The sequence below is a fragment of the Aquarana catesbeiana genome, linkage group LG11 (assembly GCF_042186555.1).
Source record: "Aquarana catesbeiana isolate 2022-GZ linkage group LG11, ASM4218655v1, whole genome shotgun sequence".
Lineage (NCBI taxonomy): Eukaryota > Metazoa > Chordata > Amphibia > Anura > Ranidae > Aquarana > Aquarana catesbeiana.
Genome location: NC_133334.1, coordinates 10,146,972 through 10,170,009, shown reverse-complemented (window position 1 = coordinate 10,170,009; position 23,038 = coordinate 10,146,972). Strand labels below are relative to the sequence as shown.

The 23,038-nt window shown below is 43.7% G+C and overlaps 1 protein-coding gene across 1 annotated transcript in view; it reads right to left on the bottom strand.

Annotated features, from left to right (window-relative positions):
• LOC141112909 (vomeronasal type-2 receptor 26-like) overlaps positions 1-23,038 on the bottom strand; it is a 91,282-nt gene that overhangs the window by 13,573 nt on the left and 54,671 nt on the right. Inside the window, exons 3-4 of the mRNA XM_073606012.1 lie at positions 15,879-16,076; positions 9,967-10,194 (exon numbers count right to left, since the gene is read on the bottom strand). Of these exons, the coding sequence (XP_073462113.1) occupies positions 9,967-10,194; positions 15,879-16,076 (426 nt within the window). The remainder of the gene's footprint in view (positions 1-9,966; positions 10,195-15,878; positions 16,077-23,038) is intronic.

The window sequence follows — 23,038 nt, the reverse complement described above, 5'->3', positions numbered from 1 at the left end:
GCATTTTTCTGCTTTGGCATACAGTCCGTGTAAACGAAGACGGCTCAAGACTTTGCGAACATGTTCCCGATGTTGGTTAAGGGAATTAGAGAAGATTAAAATATCATCCAAGTAAACTATCACAAAGATGTCCAGGAAATCTCTGAATACATCATTGACCAGATGCTGAAATGTGGCAGGGGCATTGCATAGGCCGAAAGGCATGACCAAGTACTCATAGTGCCCGAAACGGGTCCGGAAAGCCGTCTTCCATTCATCCCCGGCCCGAATGCGGACCAGGTTGTAGGCCCCTCTTAGATCCAACTTAGTGAAGATAACGGCAGACCTCAACTTCTGAAATAATTCAGGTATCAGGGGCAATGGATAGCGGTTTTTAACTGTGACCTTATTTAAGTCCCGATAGTCCACACATGGACGAAGAGTCTGATCTTTTTTGGAAACAAAGAATATACCGGCCCCAGCTGGGGAGGTGGAAGGTCGAATAAAGCCCTTTTCGAGGTTTTCATTAACGTATAGTTTAAGTGCCTCTTGTTCCTTTTCAGATAGTGGAAAGATGCGCCCGAAGGGAATCTCAGCCCCAGGAAGCAGCTCAATTGGGCAATCATAGGGGCGATGGGGTGGCAGGGAGTCCACTCCCTTCTTGCTGAAAACATCTGCAAATTCATGATAAGCTTCTGGTATGGTTTGGAGGTGATCTGGATCTACATCCATGCAGAGTAAGGTGGCAGCCGGTTTGGAGGGTTCAGGTAAACAATGTCTCTGACAATAGGGAGATAAAAACTTGATTTCACCGGTAGTTCAATTAATGTGGGGATTATGGGCCTGAAGCCAGGGCATGCCCAAAATGATCGGGAACAGAGGAGAGGAGATGACGTCCAGAATCAGGATCTCTTTATGCTGAGATGAACAGATGGCAGACAGTGGAAGGGTTTCTTGAGAAACTTGTCCCGATCTTATGTGGGACCCATCGGCCAGAAAAACGGAAAGTCTGTGTGTCTTGTCTTTCAGAGGAAGATTTTGTTGAGCAGCAAAGGCAGAGTCAATAAAGCAGCTGCAAGCCCCAGAATCAATGATGGCGTTGACCGGATTGTTCTTCCCTGGAGCTGTAACGAGAGAGGGAGAGCAAGTTGAGTGGCATTGGCGGTTAATGCGGAAAGACTGACCGGAGTAGAGGAAACACACTTACGGGTCTTGACAGGGCAGTTGTTCACATAGTGGCCTGTCCCACCACAGTAGAGGCAGAGGTTTAGCTGGCGTCTGCGTGCCCGCTCTTCTGGAGATAGAGTAGAACGCAGTAGTCCCAGCTGCATCGGTTCAGGAACATCAGGAGTTGGAATGGCCGGGTTGGAGCAGGTAGAAGGTAGGTATCGGGAGGTAGGCATCGGAACTTTTGCAGTCATCCACATGGGGCGTGTTTGCTGGGAGGAACGTTCAGACCGGCGTTCACGAAGGCGCCGGTCGATCTGAATTGTCAAAGCAATGAGTTCTTCAAGGGTATCTGGCATTCCTACCGGTGAAAGCTCATCCTTGAGGCTCTCTGATAACCCCATGCGGAATTGATGGCGTAATGCTGCATTGTTCCATTGTGTGTCCGCGCTCCAGCGTCGAAAGTCCATGACATAGTCCTCGGCCGGTCTGCGGCCTTGCTGGAGCGCGAACAAAGCTGACTCAGTGGTGGCAGTCCGCTGAGGATCCTCGTACAATTGAGCAATGGCTTCGAAGAAAGTTATTTTCAAGCAGGCGATGAGCCCAGGTTTGCGGCTCTCCTTGCAGGAGGGATATCACAAATCCTACTTTAGTAGCCTCCAAAGAAAAAGTCCGTGGCTGTAAGGCAAAGTATAACTGACAGGCGCTGCGGAAAGCCAGGAACTTCGTGCGGTCCCCAGAGAACCTCTCAGGGATGGGGACCCTCGGTTCGGGTGGAAGCATAACCACAGAGGGAGGTACAGCAGCTTGTACTGGAGCTGCTGCTGAAGCAGGAGATGTGCCTCCTGGGCCACTGAGGTTCAGGACTTGACCCTCCAGTCTGGCATAACTGTCTTGCAAAGTCTTTATGGCTTGTGTGAGTGCCGCTAAGTGCGTACAGATCTCCTTGATAGGAGAGGCCTCTCCTGCGGGCTCAGTCATGGCTGTTCGTACTGTTAGGTACCTGGTAGTTGAGCCCGACTGGTAGAAGGAGACCTCTCTTAAGCGCTGGTTCAGGAGCCACTGGAGTGGGGACAGTGGTCTCTTGAGCACAGTGGGTAGGAGTGCCTGATGTGGTTTATTGCGACGGCCAACACAGGAGCTAAGGAGACTTCCTTCGGGGAGGCTGTATTGCGGATGCAGGTAAGCAGAAGCGGATCCGTTAGCAGGCAGGTGAAGGATATTGCAACAGCAGAACCTGGAGCTGGAAGAGCAGGTGGTGAGCAGCGTCACAGGACACAAGCAAAGCAGAGTCAAACAGTCCGTATTGGCAGGAGATCAGGCAGGTATATGGCAGAAGGGATGATCACAGAATAGTCAGGCAGGCAGGTGTTCGGCAACAGGTAACAGTATATCAGCAAGGTCAGGCAGGCCGGGTCGGGTAGGAGATAGTAGAATAGTCAGACGGAGCCGGGTCAATAATAATAGTAACAACAGACAGGATTCAGGAACTCAGGTGCAGAGCTGCAGACGAACAGCACCTGATGGGAGTAACTGACACCTTTTTAAAGGGACTTTGGCGCCAAACAGCGCTAGCGTGAACGGGCGCGCGAACGCGCGAACGGGCGCGCGCAGAAGCGCGCCAGCGCCCCCCAGTGGGGAGTTCAGCTGAATTGCTCTGGAAAAGCCTCTCGTTCACCTACGTGCACGCATGTTAGCCCGATGACCACCAACATGTCCCTGACACACCGGCATTCTAACTGCGTGCAATGCACGAGCCGAGCTGCACGCTGTGAATGGCCAGGCAATCTTCTGGGACCTGTGACATGTCAGGAAGATTGCAGGGAGGGAGGGGTAGGAGGCGATCTTCCTTCTGGCGCCGCGGAGCCAGGGAGGAAGTGGGAGCTGGGTGCCTGTAAAAAAAGGGTACCCGCTCCTCCCCCCAAAAAATTACCTGCCAAATTTTTTTGGGCCATATCTAATCTATATGCAATATAGATCATGAATCTAGATGTTATTTGTACAGAAATGATTTAGTTACCTGTTAGTTAATTATCATCATTATCATTATTATCAGCACTTCCTCCGTCCTCTCTGTATATTCTCCTCTACTTCCTGGTTTTTGAGCGCGCTCCCTGCATGTACGTCACAGCTTCAAGGGAACTACAATTCCCTTGGTGCTTAGCGGCATTGTGCATGCGGAGTGTCGCTTTTTCGCAGTGAGAAAATGAGAACAAGCCTAGTTCTCATTTCTATTTCTGCCTTGTACAGACGCCAGACGCCTCCCAGTTAACACGCCCATTCCCGCCTCCCCAGCACACCCATAGTCGGAGCTACAGCATCTTAAACACGCCCTTGGCTCCCCTGCCTCCCGTGCCTGTGAACACACACATTGTCTCCATGCAGGGATGTAGTCCCAAGGAAGGGGGCGAGCACGCATAGTAACCCCAATGGAAGAACGGATGAGGGGACAAGCTTACAGAGGAGGAACAGAAAGTTACCAATTCACACACAGAAAACAAGTATTTACAAGGGAAAACGAAGGAAAAGGTAAGTGAACCAACAGTACACTAGCTTAAAGGAACATATTTAGAAAATAAAAAACTAACCTTTAGTATCACTTTAAAGCGGAAGTTCAATTTTTGGGTGGAACTCCGCTTTAAAAATAAAAACCTTCCTTTAAAAACTTCATGTTGTGTTTACTTTGACTAATATTTTAATTTGTGTGATGATCTGAAACATTAAAGTGTGGCAAACATGCAAAACAATGAAAAATCACACAAGAATCATACAACTGTGCTATATATCCTTTTACATACAAAGAAAAAATTGTGCGCTTGCATTAGATATTTAAATCTATATTACTACATGATTATCATAAGTAGATAAACAAATAAATAAAAACATAAATAAAAAACACCATCAAAGTTAATTGTGAGTGAATTAGAAAGTCGCTATGCTACAGAGCAAACAGCGACATGTAAGTCAAATACTAATATTGACCATTGCATACATATAAACCAACAATAAAGTTATAAACTGGTGTGCAAAAAAGAAAAAACAAAGGTTATTCCACCCAAGTGCAAAGTCATAAAGTTCAAAATTGCATCCTGAGTCGCAGGAAAAACGCATATCCAAAGTTCATGAATTGCATTCCTTAGTGTGTATAAATATATATATATAAATAAAAAACACCATCAAAGTTAATTGTGAGTGAATTAGAAAGTCGCTATGCTACAGAGCAAACAGCGACATGTTTCACTCACAATTAACTTTGATGGTGTTTTTTATTACTTATTAGACTTACATGTCGCTGTTTGCTCTGTAGCATAGCGACTTTCTAATTCACTCACAATTAACTTTGATGGTGTTTTTTATTTATGTTTTTATTTATTTGTTTATCTACTTATGATAATCATGTAGTAATATAGATTTAAATATCTAATGCAAGCGCACAATTTTTTCTTTGTATGTAAGTTTTCACCTCATTGATATTTGTGGTTTTGTTGCAGCTGCAGTTATATTAATTTTTTGCTTGATAGCGCAGGTTTTCTCTTTCTTTTTATATATCCTTTTAAAATAACTCCCGGCTCAGTCTGAACACAGGTTAGGACTGAATTTTGCTTGTTCGGGCTTTCATCCCAATGCCAGATTTTCAGCCTATTTGGCAGAAGCCGAGCATCATATATAGCAGATGTTTTTTCTCACACTACTATACTGTGTACTGTATAGTGTATGTGTAGCACCCTCCAATTTAGGTTGCTGGGATGTTAGGTAAATGTAGTTCTTTTTGACTCTTCTGTAATCATTGGAGCAGTTGTTGATTTATTTTGGCCGTTCTGGATTTCACAGACTGCAAGTTTGATTGCTTTCCACTGCCTTCTAGAAAGTTCTGGCACATAGGATTTGAGCAAGGCAAATGGGCAGCATGAATATTTATTGTGCTCCAGCCAATCCCTGGAAATTCATGGCTGAGAAGCGCATAAATAGTCTGAAATTTAGAACAGCAGTGTCTTCCTGTCCAAGGAATTCCACCTGTACAGGTGAGGGGTGGCTGCCTTCTACCTCCAGCTGTTCAGCTGTTTCAAATTGCTGTTTATCTTTTTTTCCAGTTGTTGGATGTGGGGAGGGGAGGGGGGCTACATCTGAGAAGGTATTAGACACCCTGAGATTTCACCTAAGGATCCAGTCCACATAGCTTCCCCGGAAGGGACCTGGAGAAAGCTGAACGGGCACATTTGCATCCTTGGCCTTGTCAGTACTGCTTTGCTGCATGATCCTGGTGACTGTGTATTACTGGCAGGCAGGAAAGGGGTGGGCAATCATGCACCCCGCACCTCTGAACTATACCAGGCAACATGCCCTCTACATGATGGGTACATTGCCTGGGGGAACCCAGAGCCATAGTGATGGTGGACAAGCAGTTAAAGCGGAAGTTAAAATTTTTATGCCACTCACAAGCTCTTGTCATAATTAGGGATGATCCGAACCTAAAGTTGTGAACAGGCAAAAAATTTGTGCTAACATGCGAACACCGTTAAAGTCTATTGGCCACAAACATGAAAAATCAAAAGTGCTAATTTTAAAGGCTTATATGCAAGTTATTGCCATAAAAAGTGTTTGGGGACCTGGGTCCTTCCCAGGGGACATGTATCAATGCAAAAAAAGTTTTAAAAACATCCATTTTTTCAGAAGCAGTGATTTTAATAATGCTTAAAGTGAAACAAAAAAAATGAAATATTCCTTTAAATATTGTGCCTGGGCGGTCCCCTTACTCTGCCTGTAAAGTAGCACATCTTTCCGATGTTTATTACAGTACCACAGTAAAATTACATTTCTAAAGGAAAAAAATGTCATTTAAAATTGCTCGTGGCTGTAATGAATTGCCGGCTCCCAGCAATATAGATGAAAATCAAGGAAAAAACCGGTGTGCGTTTCCCCCAGTCCATACCAGGCACTTTGGGTGACACAAGATTCACACAATTTTCTAACTGGGTTCTTACTGTATGTATAGAGTTAGAATGAACCGATAGCAGGACAACATGTTCTATTTAAATCACAAATCCAAGACACCTAATAAGAATGGAGTTTTAGGGTGTCCAAGAACTACACACTAAGCATTTAAAAATGCACACAATGCATTCATTTAAAAAAAGGTTATAGAACCATATATCTAAGACCACAATCATGTAAGCAGGTTCTCCCAATAGCATTCTGAAGAGTTATGTTTTCTTTTCATGTGTTCATGCCCTAAGGTTAACTAGGTCAACAATGTTGTAATTGTTACAATGTATAAATGTTGCACTGTGTCTCCAGGTTGACCTGCTGAGCTGGTGGTGTCTGAGAAGGAAGGATTAATGCTGCTGGACAGGTTTTCTCACTCTTTTCAGAAGGTCACTACCCTTGCAATTTTCATACCCTATAAATAGGAGCTCATAAGTGCCCTGTGAGGTTGGTTCAGGGAAAATCTGCCAAAATGTAGCTCTTACCTTGCAAAAGTGGACCACCTCCTTGGGGTGGTGGTGGGAGCCAAGTCAGGGGGTTCCCAGTGGGGTTTGGAAACAATGGACTAATCTGGACTTGTGCTATATTAACTGGACCTCTTGTGTATTTACTGCCTATTACTCTGCCCAGAACGCAACCTTCCTTTTTGCGTTTCACCAACTCTAGTTTGCACAGAAGAATAGAAAACACCCATGGGCAAAGCAGCCACAATTCCAAAACACTCTAAATAGATGCAGCACTTAAGCCTTGTACATATGGGCCAAATATCCTCTTCTTCCCTTCTTGACTTTCAGTGGTGAAACACATCAAGGAAGGTTACTTTGTGGGTAGACATGTTGCATGCAGTTGCTCTGCTGACAATCAATAAATACAGCAAGAAGAGCTAAGATTTTAGTGCAGCTGATATCTTTTCAGGTATCTCAGACAACACAATTAAAAATGTTACACCTGCTGTGACTCCCTCCTTAATAAGGTGGTCCCCATATACCAGCCCCAATCATTTTATTTGACATCATACTAATATAGCCTACTTATAGATTATTCATCTCTTATTGGGTTTGTGTTAGGGATCCCAGTTGCCTCAACCTGTTTCATGGGGCAAGAGCCCAATTCCTCAAGAGGACCTGGGAGACCATGATTTTGATTGACACCCAAATTGAATAAGGTCATACTATGAGGCCCCCAGGGGGTGAGCGCATGTATACATTGTCTGAGCAACAGATGGATGAAGTTTTATATTGACGCAGATCAAAATGACTTCTTACACTAAGATATAAGCCCATACCCTTCTTTCGTGTGTCGCAGATAGAAAATAGAACAGATCTGTCACATGGACCACAAGAAAAAAGGATAGGGCCAGGAAATTCTTATATATCTTTCCTACAGGTATCACATCCTTCAATATTATACATCTGGACAAATTCCCTCCAAGCAAAAACCATTAGGACTTTTCAGGTAACAAGCTTACTAATTCATTTTATAAAAATATCCAAAATTTTATTATAACAATTAAAATTTTATAAAATTATAAAATTTTATTATAACAATTAAAAATAACCATTAAAAACTAGGTCCATCCTACATGTTGCTGAGATTACAATTGCATCCTCCATACAAAGATGTCATCCAACGTATACATAATTAGTTCCAGTATGGTTATACTGAAGAGCAAGGAGGAAGAACAAGATGTTTTCTTACTCTGTATACATATATAGACAGGTTGTACTATCCAATGCTATTCCATAGCCACAATGGGACATTTTATATTCCAAAAGTACAACCTGCCTATAGAGAGCAACATGTTCATTTATACAACCACCATTAAATGAAAAACAGAGAGGGCATCACCAGAAATTGACGGCTTCAGGTCTCCGGCCTTAATCCAAAGAAGCAGGAGAAGGAAGACAGTGGTATTTTTTGGGATTAAGGCTCGACACCTGGATCCATCCATTTATGGCGATGCCCTCTCTGTTTTTCTATAATGGTGGTTGTATAAAAGAACATGTTGCTTTCTAAAGGTAGGGTGTACATTTGAATATAAAAGGTCCCATTGATATGATATGGTATTGGAGAGTACCTGTCTATTTATGTTTACAGAGTAAGAAAACTTCTTGCTCCTCTGGAAGAAACAGGCACTGACCTGTGCAATGCATTGAATGTAAATGCGGAGACCTCACCTCTTCTTGTTGGATAACAACTTTGTATGGAGGATGCAATCTTTAACTTGACTGTATGCCCAGGACTCTCAACCTTTTCTTGAAATTCAGGAACTTTGCTCATTGTTTTTGGACTTCATCCGAGAAGTCAGGAAACAGGGAGACTTTAGCATTATCCACTTTAATGTTGTCAGTTGTACTAGCCTTAGACAAAATGGCGTCTCGATCCCTATAGTTAAGTAGACGAAATAGAAAAGGCCGCACTGGGGCTCCAGGTGGGGGGCGGTCTCGTAAGGACCCTGTGGGCCTGTTCCACTGCAAACATAGGCGAAAATATCACTCGGCCAAAAGCGTCTGTCAGCCAGGCTTCAATAAATGCTACTGGGTTCTTGCCCTCTACCCTCCCAGGAATGCCAACTGCTCTGACATTGTTCCTACAGAGGCAATTTTCCATATCCTCCAGTCTGGCAGCATTAGCAGAGGCTATAGATTGCACATATCGGACATCTCTTTGTATGGGTTGCCACTTATCTTCCAGCGTACTAAAAAGACCCTCTACCACAGATGTGCGTTCCTTTAATTTTTGCATATCCTGTCTCACTAAGGATATCTCCACTTTTATCCCCTTAACTTCCCTTGTGAGAGCAGCTATGGATGAGTTGCAGATAGTCACAGCCCACAGAATATCTCTTAAGGTGGGTTCAGGGTCAGGGACTGCACCATGCACACACTGTTCCATATCAGCATTGAGGGGGTGTACTCACATGTAAAGCAGGGACAGAGGCAGATGGCTGCTGGCTGGGCACATTGGGTTCCCTGGGGTCTGCATCCAGGCTTTCACTGCATGTGCCGGCCTGGGAGAGCGCTGGAGGATCCTTGCCAGTGTTCTTAGAAAACAGGCGCTGGGCTGCTTCCTTAGCAGAACGTGGCGGGAGGCTCCCATCTTGCCCGCGGGTGTCTGGCGGTATACGGCTGCCTGTGCCTCTTTTAGCCATGTCTGCACAGAAAATATACTCACAGAGGGGTAAAGGAGGTTCAGCTGCAGCAGATGATATGGTTCCCGGGCTAAACTACCAAAGGATGGCGGCGCTATCAGGATGATTGCAGGATTCTCGACAGAACTGCCTGGAGAAACTTCCTTCTACATGTCGAGCTTGGCCACACCCATGGACTTTGTTTTTAATGGATATTTTTAATTGTTATAATACAATTTTGGATATTTTTTATATAAATTAGTACATTTGGTAGATCAAAAGTCCCAATAGTTTTTGCTTGGAGGGATTTTGTCTACATATATCACAAGTATGAGGTCCTGCTCCACAGCATGCCATCCAAAGGGCCCTTGCTCTACCAAGTCATCCTGATAAAATGAGAGGATCTCCTATTTCACTGAATATCTAATTAAAAAACATTTTGGACTCTTTGACCATAGGTGTGGCATGTGAAGATATGCAACCCGAATGCCAGACAAAGCACTTCGGCACATCTGTGCATGCATTAGAGTAATAACAATAATGGTCCCGGAGGGGTGGTGGGATCTAAACAAAAGGGGACTGAAGTTCCTCTTTAACAAAAACTCAAAATGCATTCTCACCCATAATACACATAATGTATTCCCAGGACAATAGCTGTTTATTCTCAAAAGTGATTTCACAATCCAGCTACAGCAACTCTTGCTTACCTCTCTTTTACTGTTTTTCCAAAAGACCTGTGTCACATTAACAGAAAACTGGCCAGTTTCATCAACCGTCCAGGGATCAAAGCAGCCAACCTTCCTAATTCTACAAGTATTGTTAAGCACAATCCAGTTGTTGATAAAATATTTGGTAATAAATTCATTGTTTTCATCATAATATAGGTGAGTCCTGGATTCCTTTGTGTAGGTAAGCCTTTTCAAAAAATAGTGCAGCTAAAAAAACACATTAAAAAAAAAAGTTACACATTTCAACAAAAATTCTGCTAAGTTCAATAACAGAGATGAAGCAGTGTTTGAGTAGCAAGAAGAGAGCTGGTAATTTTCTTCTATTAACCTACCAGACACTTACACCCCCTTCCTGCCCAGGCCATTTTTCAGCTTTCAGCGCTGTCGCACTTTGAATGACAATTGCGTGGTCATGCTACACTCTACCCAAACAAATTTTTTATCATTTTCTTCACACAAATAGAGCTTTCTTTTTGGTGGTATTTAATCACTGCTGTGTTTTTTATTTTTTTCCACAAAAAAAAAAAAAGACCAGAAATTTTGAAAAAAATATGTTTCTTACTTAGTTTCTGTCAGTAAATTTTGTAACTAAGTAATTTTTCGCCTTCACTTATGTACGCTGATGAAGCGGCACTGATGGGCACTGATAGGCTGAACTGGTGGGCATTGATGAGGTGGCACTTATGGGCACTGATGAGGCGGCAGTTATGGGCACTGATTAGGTGGCACTGATGAGGAGGCACTAATATGCCGCACTTATGGGCACTGATAGGTGGCACTGATATGTGGCATTGATGAGCACTGATAGAAGGCACTGGTGGGCACTAATAGGCGGCACTGGTGGGCACTAATAGGTGGCATGGATAGGCGTACTGATGGGAACTGATGGGCATTGATGGGTGGCACTGATGGGTGAAACTGATGGGCATTGATCGACAGCAGTGATGGGCATTGATGGGCAGCGGTGATGGGCATTGATGGGCAGCACTTAAAGGTGGCACTGATAGCCAGCACTGACTGGCATTGCTAATGGGCACTGATTGGTGGCACTTGTGGGCAGTGGTGGGCACTGATTGGTGCCACTGGTGGGCACTGATTGCTGGCACTGGTGGGCAATGGTGGGCACTGATTAGTGACACTCAATTTCTATACTGTAATCAGGGCACTGATGATCAGTGCCCTGATTACATCCCTAGATTTCCCCCTGTGTGGAGATGCCACTGATCGGCTCTCCGCGCCACAAGCTCTGTCAGTGTGAGGCGAGGAGAGCCAATTACTGGCATCTCTGTGTTTACATGTGACCGGCTGTGATTGGATCTAGCCGACGGTCCAGAACTAGAGCCGCACCGCTCCGCCGTCATTTGACGGTGGGTGGGCGGCAAGCAGTTAGAGTCTCAAATGCTTTGGGTAGCTATTTACTCTGAATGAGATCATTCTAGTCAAAAATCAAAAGAGAGGATCCTACCAGGTCAAAAAGTAAGAATGTATATTATATTATTATGGAGTAGGAGCCATCCACAGAAATCTATAGACCAGAAAATACAATAAAAATGAATTATAGCTCTAAACTTCGCCACATCGATTATAATGCAAAAAAATTCAAAAGGAAGAATGTGAACATAATCAATTACTCCCCGACATAAAGTGCCTTGAAAAAGTATTCATACCCTTTCAAATTTTCCACATTTTGTCATGTTACAACCAACAACATAAATGTATTTTATTGGGATTTTGTGTGATAGACCAACACAAAGGGCACATAATTGTGAAGTGGAAGGAAAATGATAAATGGTTTTCAACATTTTTTTACAAATAAATATGTGAAAAGTGTGGGGGCATTTGTATGGCGCCCCCAGAGTCAATATTTTGTAGAACCGCCTTTCTCTGCAATTACAGTTGCAAGTCTTTTTGGGGATGTCTCTACCAGCTTTGCATATCTAGAGAGGGACATTTCTGCCCATTATTTTTTGAAAAATAGCTCAAGCTCTGTCAGATTGGATGGAGAGCATCTGTGAACAGCAATTTTGAAGTCTTGTCACAGATTCTCAACTGGATTTAAGTCTGGACTTTGACTGGTCCATTCTAACACATGAATATGCTTTGATCTAAACCATTCCATTGTAGCTCTGGCTGTATGTTTAGGGTCGTTGTCCTGCTGGAAGGTGAACATCCGCCCCAGTCTCAGGTCTTTTGCAGACTCTAACTGGTTTTCTTCTAAGATTGCCCTGTATTCGACTCCATCCATCTTCCCATCATCTCTGATCAGCTTCCCTGTCCCTGCTGAGGAAAAGGACCCCCACAACATGATGCTGCCACCACCATGTTTCACGGTGGGGATGGTGTGTTCAGGGTGATGTGCAGTGTTCGTTTTCCGCCACACATAGCGTTTTGCTTTTAGGCCCTATATTCAATTTTGGTCATATCTGACCAGAGCACCTTCTTCCACATGTTTGCTGTGTCCCCCACATGGCTTCTCAAAAACTGCAAACGGGACTTCTTATGGCTTTCTTTCACCAATGTCTTTCTTCTTATCACTCTTCCATAAAGGGCAGATTTGTGGAGAGCACGACTAATAGTTGTCCTGTGGACAGATTCTCCCACCTGAGCTGTGGATCTCTGCAGCTCCTCCAGAGTTACCATGGACCTCTTGGCTGCTTCTCTGATGAATGCTCTCCTTGCCCGGCCGGTCAGTTTAGGTGGACGGCCATGTCTTGGTAGGTATGCAGCTGTGCCAGTGTTTTTGAAAAGTTGGCATAGCCTGGTCATAATAAAGGGCAAAAAAAACAAGATTCAGCTTCATTAATCTTTGTCTTGATTTGGGTGCTATGTTCGGGGTTCACGTATTTCCTGCTGCGTTAATAGAACATCCAGCAAACTGAACTTTGTCTGGTTCACTCATCCCTAATCCTAAACTTTGTGATCTTGTAAAGGGTTCACCTTATCCCTTGATGAGATACGGTCACTATTTAGGGGAAATAGATAGATAGAAAAAGGAGGCGGGGCCTCAGAAATGCATCGAAGCCGGCCCCCTCCTGCTTGTCCTGGTCTCCTGTCAGTGGAATAAGTGAGGGCTTAAGGTGCTGGCGATATCACATCATGTCCCTGCCTGTGTCCTACAGCTATCACCCAGTCCATCCTGATTGCTGAAGCTGTTTCTGCACGATTGCACCAGCCACATTAACACTATACAGGACTTTTCTATGGAAGTGAGCCTGCAATAAGTAGTTTGTTTTTAACTCCTACTAATCTGGCACCCTGCTCTCTTGCTTTACATGTCCACTAGGGATTCCCAGATCCTTGACGAGGAGCTGCCGGAGATGAGATTGTGTGTGCCTTTTCAATCCACCTTCTCAGCTGATTGCTTGTCACCATTGTGCATTATAGACTTTTCATTGTTTATTTCTCTGTGGTACTGAGCACTGATTGTACTTGTTTTTACAAGTCATTAATTGGATCGCTATTTAGGGAGGGCATAGCTTTCTAAACACTTTGCCTTAACCACTTTCCGACCAGCCAACAGTAATCTTACCGCTGGCAGGTGGCTTGATCAAGCACCACGATGTACCAGTATGTCAGCCCGTTCAATGCACGCTGTGCGTGCTCCCCAGATACCACTGTGCGATCATATGTCACCTAGTAAACAATAGTCATGAATAAAATCCATTCATGACATCATTGTTTACTACTGTGTAATCTGTGATTGGTCACCAGTGATCACATTGTACCTGAGCCAATCATAGCACCCTGTGCCATGTGATAGCTGTGGTCAATCATAGCATCACAAAAGTAAACAATGCGTCATGAATGAAAGCCATTCATGACAGTTCAAACAAATTCTGTAGTTATACAAAGATTAAATTACACCCAGGTGGACTCTATTTACTAATTAGGTGACTTCTGAAGGCAATTGGTTCCACTAGATCAGAGTAAAGGGGGCCAAATACAAATGCACGCCACACTTTTCACATATTTATTTATTATTGAAAACAATTCACCATTTTCCTTCCACTTCACAATTATGTGCCACTTTGTGTTGGTCTATCACATAAAATCCCATCAAAATACTTTTAAGTTTTTGGTTGTAACACGACAAAATGTGGAAAATTTCAAGGGGTATTGTCAGGGGAATGGCCGTAGAAGAACTGGCAATATTGCCAGTAGTGGTAATGGGCGCATCAGGGGCATTATCAAAGTTTGTAATGGCGTGAAATGTGTGAATGAGCATGCGCAATGGCGCTAATTGGCGCATGCGCAATAGGCGCACAACGTGACAGAGGCAGCCACTTACTGGCCTATATAAGACTGCTGCTGAGCCCATTATATTGCTGGATTGTCGTCAGCCTTCCTGTGTTCCTGAGTCGCTGTGCATGTTCTATTGGATTTCCTGTTATGACCTGGCTTGCTCCTGACCTGCCTGATCTGCTCTCCTGGTTTTGACCTCCTAGCTTGCTTTACCGACTTTGCTGTCTGTCTGTGTTTGATCCCAGCCTGTATCGCAACAGACTTTGCTATTATTACCTATTCCTAGCTTGCCTTCCTGTATTTGACCTCGGCTAGATCCTGTTTCTGCTATCTGCTTCTTCCTGCTGATGGATCCACTGTACTTGACCGCAGGCCTGGCTTTTACTATCATCTTATGTCTGCACTGTTGCCAAGTACTAATGAGGTTCCCTAAGAGACTTTGGCCCAGATGTGTATCCTGCCTCATACTTCAGGTGACCACCGGCTCTACTCTCCTGTACTCATCTGGCAACCTGTGCTTCTTTGTGCACTGCACCTTCTGTACCATCTTTAGGGGTGTACTGCACTTAGCTGCAAGGGGAGCCCTCATGGCACTTCGGCCTCCAACCAGCTACATGACAGGTATGAATACTTTTTCAAGGCTCTGTACTTTCCTGAGCCCTATCCCGATCCAGCAATGTACATGAGGGCCTCCGCTCTCTGGGGTCTCTGCCTCCTCATTGGCCTCATTGACAGCTATCAAGCACAGCCACTAAGCCAATCAGGGGATAGAGGGGGCAGGGCTGAGCCGTGGCTCTGTATGTGAATTGATACGTAGAGCTGCAGCTTGGGAGCGAGCCTGCTCGAATGCCCCCATTGCAAGCTGCTTGCTCTGGGGGCAGGAGGGAGGGGCCAGGAGCACCGGCAAAGGACCCAAGAAGAGGAGGATCACTGCACGGAGCAGGTGAGTATGACATTTAAAAAAAAAAAAGAGACTTTAATATCACTTTAAATATTCATGACCTAATGCTCCCTTCCCAGACCTTACTTACTTGCTGTTTAATTGTATAAATTGGGACATCCTTTCCACTGGTAGGTTCACCCAATTGCAGTAGAAAATTGATTGCAATAACCATAGTATAGACTGAAATATAAACTTGAGTAGAAAACTTGTATTTGTTTAACCCAGGAACTAATGTTACTGGTTCCTCCCCAGTGCAATTTTGGAATGAGAGATTGAACAAAATTCTAAAATGCTGATTTTTCTTTGGTTTACTTGTCAAACAACCCTTAAACATCATCCAGATATTTTCAAGCAATAAGTCATTTGGGTATTTCACACGCTGAATATTGTTAAAAAAATCCGCTGACTGTGAGAAATTTCTTGGTAAACTATTAAGTGTCAAACTCCCATTAAATGTCTTTGGGTAATCATTTAGGAGGAATTGTTGGACTGCCCATGACGGGTAAAGGATCAAAGTTCTGTCACTTAAATGCTTCTCTAAATACGCAAAACTGAAATCCATAGAAAAGGAAATGGAGCCACAAATCACCAGAATTTGGGCTGTTGACTTCTGAATAATCTGAAGGCTCCTTTCAAATTCTTGAAACCTTTCAAGTGAACCCTGTTTAATTTTTATAATGAAAGCAGCACAGATGCCTTCACCGACCATAATATTCATCAATTCCTGAGCTTCTTTCTCTCCATCATCATCATCCGAAGCTAGAATTCCAACCCAGGTCCAGCCAAAGAATTTAATCAGCTTACACAAGATAATGGAAGTGGCACGGTGATTTTGGACCGTTCGAAAAAATTTTGGATACAACTTCTTGTTGCTTAGTTCATGGCTTGTAGCACCGTAACTGATCTATGGAAAATGTAAAGAAGAAAAGATATTCAGTATAAAGAAAATTTGTCCTGTTTTCACTAGTAAATGCAAGCGGCTTTTATATATTTTTTTTCTTTTCGGAAAATTTTAACCACTTGCCAACAGGGCCGATTCAAACACTTTTCACACACAGTACATGGAAAAAAAATATACATTTTTTTGCTATAAAATTACTTAGAACCCCGAAACATTATATATATATATATATATATATATGTTTTTTAGCAGAGGCCCTATAGAATAAAATGATGGGTTTTGCTATTTTTTATGTCATACGGTATTTGTGCAATGCTTTTTCAAACGCAGTGTTTTGGGGAAAAATATATTTTAATGAATTTTATTGCACACAAACACAATATAATACCGACTTTTTTGGTAAAATGTAAGAGATGATGTTATGCCCAGTAAATAGATGCCTAACATGTCACACTTTAAAATTGCCTGTGGAATGGCGCCAAACTGCAGTACTTAAAATTCTCCATAGGCGACACTTTAAAAATATATATAAAAATGACCTCGCACTAAAATAATTTATAACAGACTGCTGCACTTAAAAATTCCCTGGATACTGAAAAGTAGGCGAAAATAAAAATAAAATAAAAAGGGAGCTGTGAGTTAAAAGATATCAAACTCTATCAATAGTGACCACAGTGATAGTCAAATCAATGTGGTGAATTATCTTGCTCAAACTAGCAAAATTTTAACAGTAAATAAAAACAAAAAAATAAAACAAATGTGTCATCCACATAAGTGATATATCAACATACATGTCCAAAAACAAATAAAAACAATAAATAAATTGTGTCCAAACGATAAAAAAAAAAAAAAGACAAACAGATGAGTAAAACCACTTCAGCCCTGGAAGAATTGGCTGCTCAATGACCAGGCCATTTTTTGCGATACGGCACTGCGTCACTTTAACTGACAATTGCGCGGTCGTGACACGCTGTACCCAAACAAAATTGACATCCTTTTTTTACCACAGATAGAACTTTCTTTTGGTGGTATTTGATCATCTCTGCGGTTTTTATTTTTTGCGCTATAAACAAAAAAAGAGCGACAATTTTGAAAAAAAACACAATATTTTGTACTTTTGTAATAAATAGCCCCAATTTTTTTTTTTTAAAAGCAAATTTTTCCTCAGTTTAGGTCGATGTTTATTCTTCTACATATTTTTGGTAAAAGAAATCGCAAAAAGCGTATATTGATTGGTTTGCGCAAAAGTTATAGCGTCTACAAAATAGGGGATAGATTTATGGCATTTTTATTATTATTTTTTTTTACTAGTAATGGCGACGATCTGCGATTTTTATCAGGACTGCGACATTATGGCGGACACATCGGACACTTTTGACACATTTTTGGGACCATTGGCATTTATACAGCGATTAGTGCTATAAAAATGCACTGATTACTGTATAAATGTCACCGGCAGGGAAGGGGTTAACACTAGGGGGTGATCAAGGGGTTAACTGTGTTCCTTATTGTGTGTTCTAACTATAGGGGGATGGGACTGACTATAGGAGATGAGAGATTGTGGTTCCCAGCTCGTAGGAACTCACAATCTCTCTCTCCTCTCCTCACAGAACTGGGATGTGTGTGTTTACACACACATGTCCCTGTTCTGCCTCTCGTGCCTGCGATCGCTTGTGGCCACCAGTCACGAGCATCGGCACCCCCGCTGTGCAGCGGTGTGCGTGCACCTGCTATCCCACTTAAAGGGACCGACGTACAGCTACGACGGTTCGCGGGATTGTACCAACCGCAGTATAATGATGGCGGCTGGTCAGCAAATGGTTAATAATGACATCCAATAAAGTGCTTTTGTGTTCCACCAGTGTTCAAAAATAGAAAAAATGGCCTCTTACCAAATCTTCATATTCTCCTGATTATAAGGGATCATGAACAGCGTGAATTGCAGAGCTTCCTTCAACCTCCCTTCAACACATTGTATGTGGATTACACATGTTTGTGTTATTTTTTGTTTTTATTTACTGTTACTAATTTGCTAGTTTAAGCAAGATAATTTACCATTAATTTACCAATTTATTGAGTTGACTATCACTGTGGTCACTATTGACAGTTCGATATCTTTTAACTGACAGGACACTTTAAAAATGTTTACAGGTTACCAGTTTAGAGGTACAGAGGAGGTCTGGAGGTCTGGCACTAGAATCATTGCTCTTGCTTGGACGTTCGTGACAATACCTCACATGTGTGATGCGATCACCTTTTACATACATGCAAGACTTACGTATGTGTTTGCATTTGCGCATAAGCACAGAGGGACGAGGGCGCTTTAAATTTTTCATTTTTATTTTTATTATTTATTTTATCTAAAACTATTTTTTACACTGTCTCTTTAAGTTAATTTTTTTATTTTAACTTAGTGCTATCACAATAGATTAACAACATGGGCCGTGACAGGTCCTATTTATGGAGAGCTCTGGGGTCTTTTAGACTCCAAATCTCTCCTCTGGCCTCCAATGCAGATGATCGGACAGAGATCAGTCTGATTAGCTGCTTTCCTGGCTGTTAATGGCCAGGTAAACAGAGAGGCGGAAACGGAAAGGACTAAATCCTCCTCATTCCCTGTTTCCCGGGTCACAGAGAGGAAGGAACAATGTCAGTTCCTCTCTCTTTGTGCTGCACAGCAGTCCCTGCTGGCCACAGTGCTCCAAGGCTCCATAATCGGACGGAAGAGTCCGGGAAAGGCGGTTGCGGCAGAAGTGGTCGAGTGGCTATTCAGCCACTCGACCACTTCTGCCTTACAGGGAATAGCTGGCTGAAAATGCTGATACCAGGATGATGCCTGTATAACCACTGCAAACTGAGGATGTCATATGACGTCCTACGGTCAGCAAGTGGTTAAAAGAGAAGTATGGGTTTTAATTTTTTTTGCCCATCATACCCAGCGCCTCTGCACTGAGAACTGAGTGATCAAACATGGTCGATGGCTCAGTTCTCACAGCTCCCAGAGCAGAGAGCTGCTGCCTGTCAAACAGCAGCCCTCTGCTCTACTCCCCCACGCTCACTGGAACGCTGAGGTGTGGAGGGGCGGGGAGTGGCCATCTCAGCCACTGAGAGGCTGAGATAGCCATAAGTTCAGGCACCTGGCAGATCCAGACTTCATTGTCATGATGACGCAGTGCCTGGACTGATCTTGGTGACATCAGCAGAGAGCAGATTTCAGACCGCTCTCTGCTGAAAACGAGTCACAGGAGCGCAAAAGTCACAGGAGAAGTACAGCCAAACGAGCTCAGGCTAGACTTCTCCTTTAAAAAAGAGTACAAACCTTGTATATGTTTTATGTGTTTTTTTATTCATGTTTTACTACATGGAGAAAGCAACACAATACAAAAGACGACTTACTTGCTGACAGCTCAGAGCAAGGAAATTGGCTGATGAACCCACCAGGAGAACTGAACAGCATCTTATGTGTTTTATAGAATAATGCACCTCTTACATCAGTTGTAATTATATATAGGGATGAGCCGAACACCACCCCAGTTCGGTTCGCATCCAGAACATGCGAACGGACCGAAATTTCGCACGAACATTCGAACACCGTTAACGCCTATGGGACTCAAACATAAGAAATCAAAAGTGCACATTTTAAAGGCTAATAGTTATTGTCCTAAAAAGGGTTTGGGGACCCGGGTCCTGCCCCAGGGGACATGTATCAATGCAAAAGAAAGTTTTAAAAACGGACGTTTTTTCGGGAGCAGTGATTTTAATGATACTTAAAGTGAAAAAATAAAAGTGAAATATTCCTTTAAATATCATACCTGGGGGGTGTCAATAGTATGCCTGTAAAGTGGCACGTGCTTCCCTTGTTTAGAACAGTCCCTGCACAAAATTACATTTCTAAAGGAATAAAAATAACTTAAAACTGCCTGCGGCTGTAATGTAATGTCAGGTCCTAGCAATATGGATGAAAATTATTGAAAAAAACAGCATGGGTAACCCCCCAAGCCCATTACCAGGCCCTTTGGGTCTTGTATGGATATTAAGGAAAACCCCGCACCCAAATTAAAAAAAGAAAAGGTGTGGGGCCCCCAGGCCCTATATACTTTGAACAGCAGTATGCAGGCGGTCCAAACAAGACAGGGACTGTAGGTTTGTTCTTAAATTGAATCTGTTTGTAATTTGGAACAGGTACATTTTTTAAGTGTAACTCCAGCCAAAAAATCTATTTTTAAGCTTTTTGGATAACATAGGGAAGGGTTATCACCCTTATAACATTTGTTTTGCTGTCTGTTCCCCTGTTCAGAAGATTTCACCTCACTTTCTGTCCCAATGACAATTGGATTTTGAAAATTCGGGGTTTTTAGGGAAAAAGGATTGGTGATAAAGCATCAGTGGAGACACCTTTTTCCCATATTAACTATTACAGGAGAGAATTTCCCTTCCTAGGGGTAGATTTCCTCTTACTTCCTGTTGTCTCCCTCTGTTAGTAGGAGTCGTTTGTAAGTCGGATGTTTGAAAGTAGGGGTCAGCCTGTATATACTATATGGCCTGCCCTATATACTCTGCAGAAATTTGGGCCTTAGGTGTTGGTGGTACCAGAACACTGTAAGCCCTCACAGTTACTCTTGGTGGGTGCTGGAACAGGCCCTGCTGTGAAATAGTATATCAAGAATTGTAATTACATGCCCCTATTGAACAGTGGCAGAAAAATTGGGCCTTAGGCAGTGGTGGTGGTGCCACAACACTATAACCCCTCACATATTCTGTTGTTGAGCACAGGAACGAGCCCTGCTGTGAAATATTTGATCAAAAATTGTAATTACGCGCCCCTGTTAAACAGGGGCAGAAAAATTGGGCCTTAGGCGGCGGTGGTGGTGGTGACACAACACTGTAAAGCCTCACAGATACTCTTGTGGAGCACAGGAACGGGCCCTGCTGTGAAATATTACAGCAAAAATTGTAATTACACGCCCCTGTTAAACAGGGGCAGAAAAATTGGGCCTTAGGCACTGGTGCTGGTGCCACAACACTGCAACCCCTCACAGATACTCTAATTGAGTGCAGGAACGAGCCCTGCTGCAAAATATTACAGCAAAAATTGTAATTACACGCCCCTGTTAAACAGGGGCGAAGAAATTGGGCTTTAGGCACTGGTGCTGGTGCCACAACACTGCAACCCCTCACAGATACTCTAGTTGAGCGCAGGAATGAGCCCTGCTGCAAAATATTACAGCAAAAAATGTAATTACATGCCCCTGTTAAACAGGGGCAGAAAAATTGGGCTTTAGGCACTGGTGCTGGTGCCCAGAACCAAAAATGTTCTTAGAAGCTATCAACATGAACATTGAGGAGGAATAGGATAGTCACTCAGCATAACAGGATAGTCACTCAGCATCAGCATAGGCAGTCTTCAAGGGATCTCACATTCATAAAAAATTAATCGGTTACATCACCATCAGGTGCTTGGTAGCTGGTGATCCAAGACTAATTCATTTTTATGAAGGTGAGCCAATCAACCGAGTCTATGGACAGGCGCACTCTGTGATTGGTTACAAAGCCTCCAGCAGCACTGAATGTGCGTTCAAATAGAACGCTGGATGCAGGACAGGCCAGTAGCTCAATTGCATACTGTGCAAGCTCTGGCCAGTGATCCATCCTCAAGACCCAGTAACCCAGTGGATTTTCGGTTGGAAAGGTCTCCAAGTCTGATCTTGCCCCAAGGTATTCCTGCACCATGTAAATCAGATGCTGGTGATGGTTGCTGGAACTGATCAGACCTTGGGGCTGCAGACTAAAAAATTGTCTGAACGCATCGGTCAGACGGCCACCTTCTCCACCGCTCCTTCTGTGACTGACTGAAGCCTCAGCGACACATTGTCCAGGAGGACCAGGAAATTGTAACCTCCCAGGCTCTGGAAACGCATTGCACAAACCTTTCTGCAAGGCCTCCCGAAGATGTTTCATCCTCTGCTCCCTCTGCGAAGGCTGGATAAGTTCCGCAACCTTATCCTTGTAACGTGGATCAAGAAGGGTTGCCAGCCAGCACTAATCCCTCTCCTTGATACCACAAATCCGAGAGTCCTTTCACAGGCTTTGCAGGATCGGGGAGGCCGTGCAGCGTAGGTTTGCTGAGGCATTCGGTCCGGAGTCCTCTGGGTCACTAAGGACGACATGATCTGCAGCAACCTCCTCCCAGCCACGTACAAGTCCATGGGTTTCTGGGGACTGAAAACAATCCCTTGAAGACTGCTGCTGATGCTGAGTGACAGGCTCCACCTCCATGCCGACACAATCCTCCTCCTCCTCTTCCTGTGTGATAGGCGGGCCTTCAGGAATACTGCCTGGATAAAGGGGGCCTTGAGAGGTAAGGAAGTCCTCCTCTTCCTCCCTCTATTCTGCCTCAAGTGCCCTGTCCATTATTCCATGCAGCGTGTGCTCCAACAGGAAGACAAGAGGGACAGTATCACTGATGCATGCACTGTCACTGTTCACCATCCTCATGGCCTCCTCAAATGGTGACAGGACAGTGCATGCATCCTTGATCAGTAGCCACTGGCATGGCGAAAAAAAGCCTAGCTCCCCTGACCCTGTCCTGGTGCCATCCTCGCACAAGTACTCATTGATGGCCCTCTGCTGCGTGTACAGCCGCTGTAGCATTGCCAATGTTGAGTTCCACCTGGTGGGCATGTCACAAATGAGACGGTTCTTGGGCAGGTTGCATTCCTTTTGAAGGTCAGCCAGCCAAGCACAGGCATTATATTACTGGCGGAAATGCCCACAGACTTTCCTGGCCTGCCTCAGAAGATCCTGTAAGCCTGGGTACCTGCACAAGAACCGCTGCACCACCAAATTAAGGACATGAGCCAAACAGAGAACATCGGTCATGTATCCCTGTCGGAGGGCAGAGAGGAGGTTGGTGCCATTGTCGCAAACCACCGTTCCTGGCTGAAGCTGGTGTGAGGTCAACCACC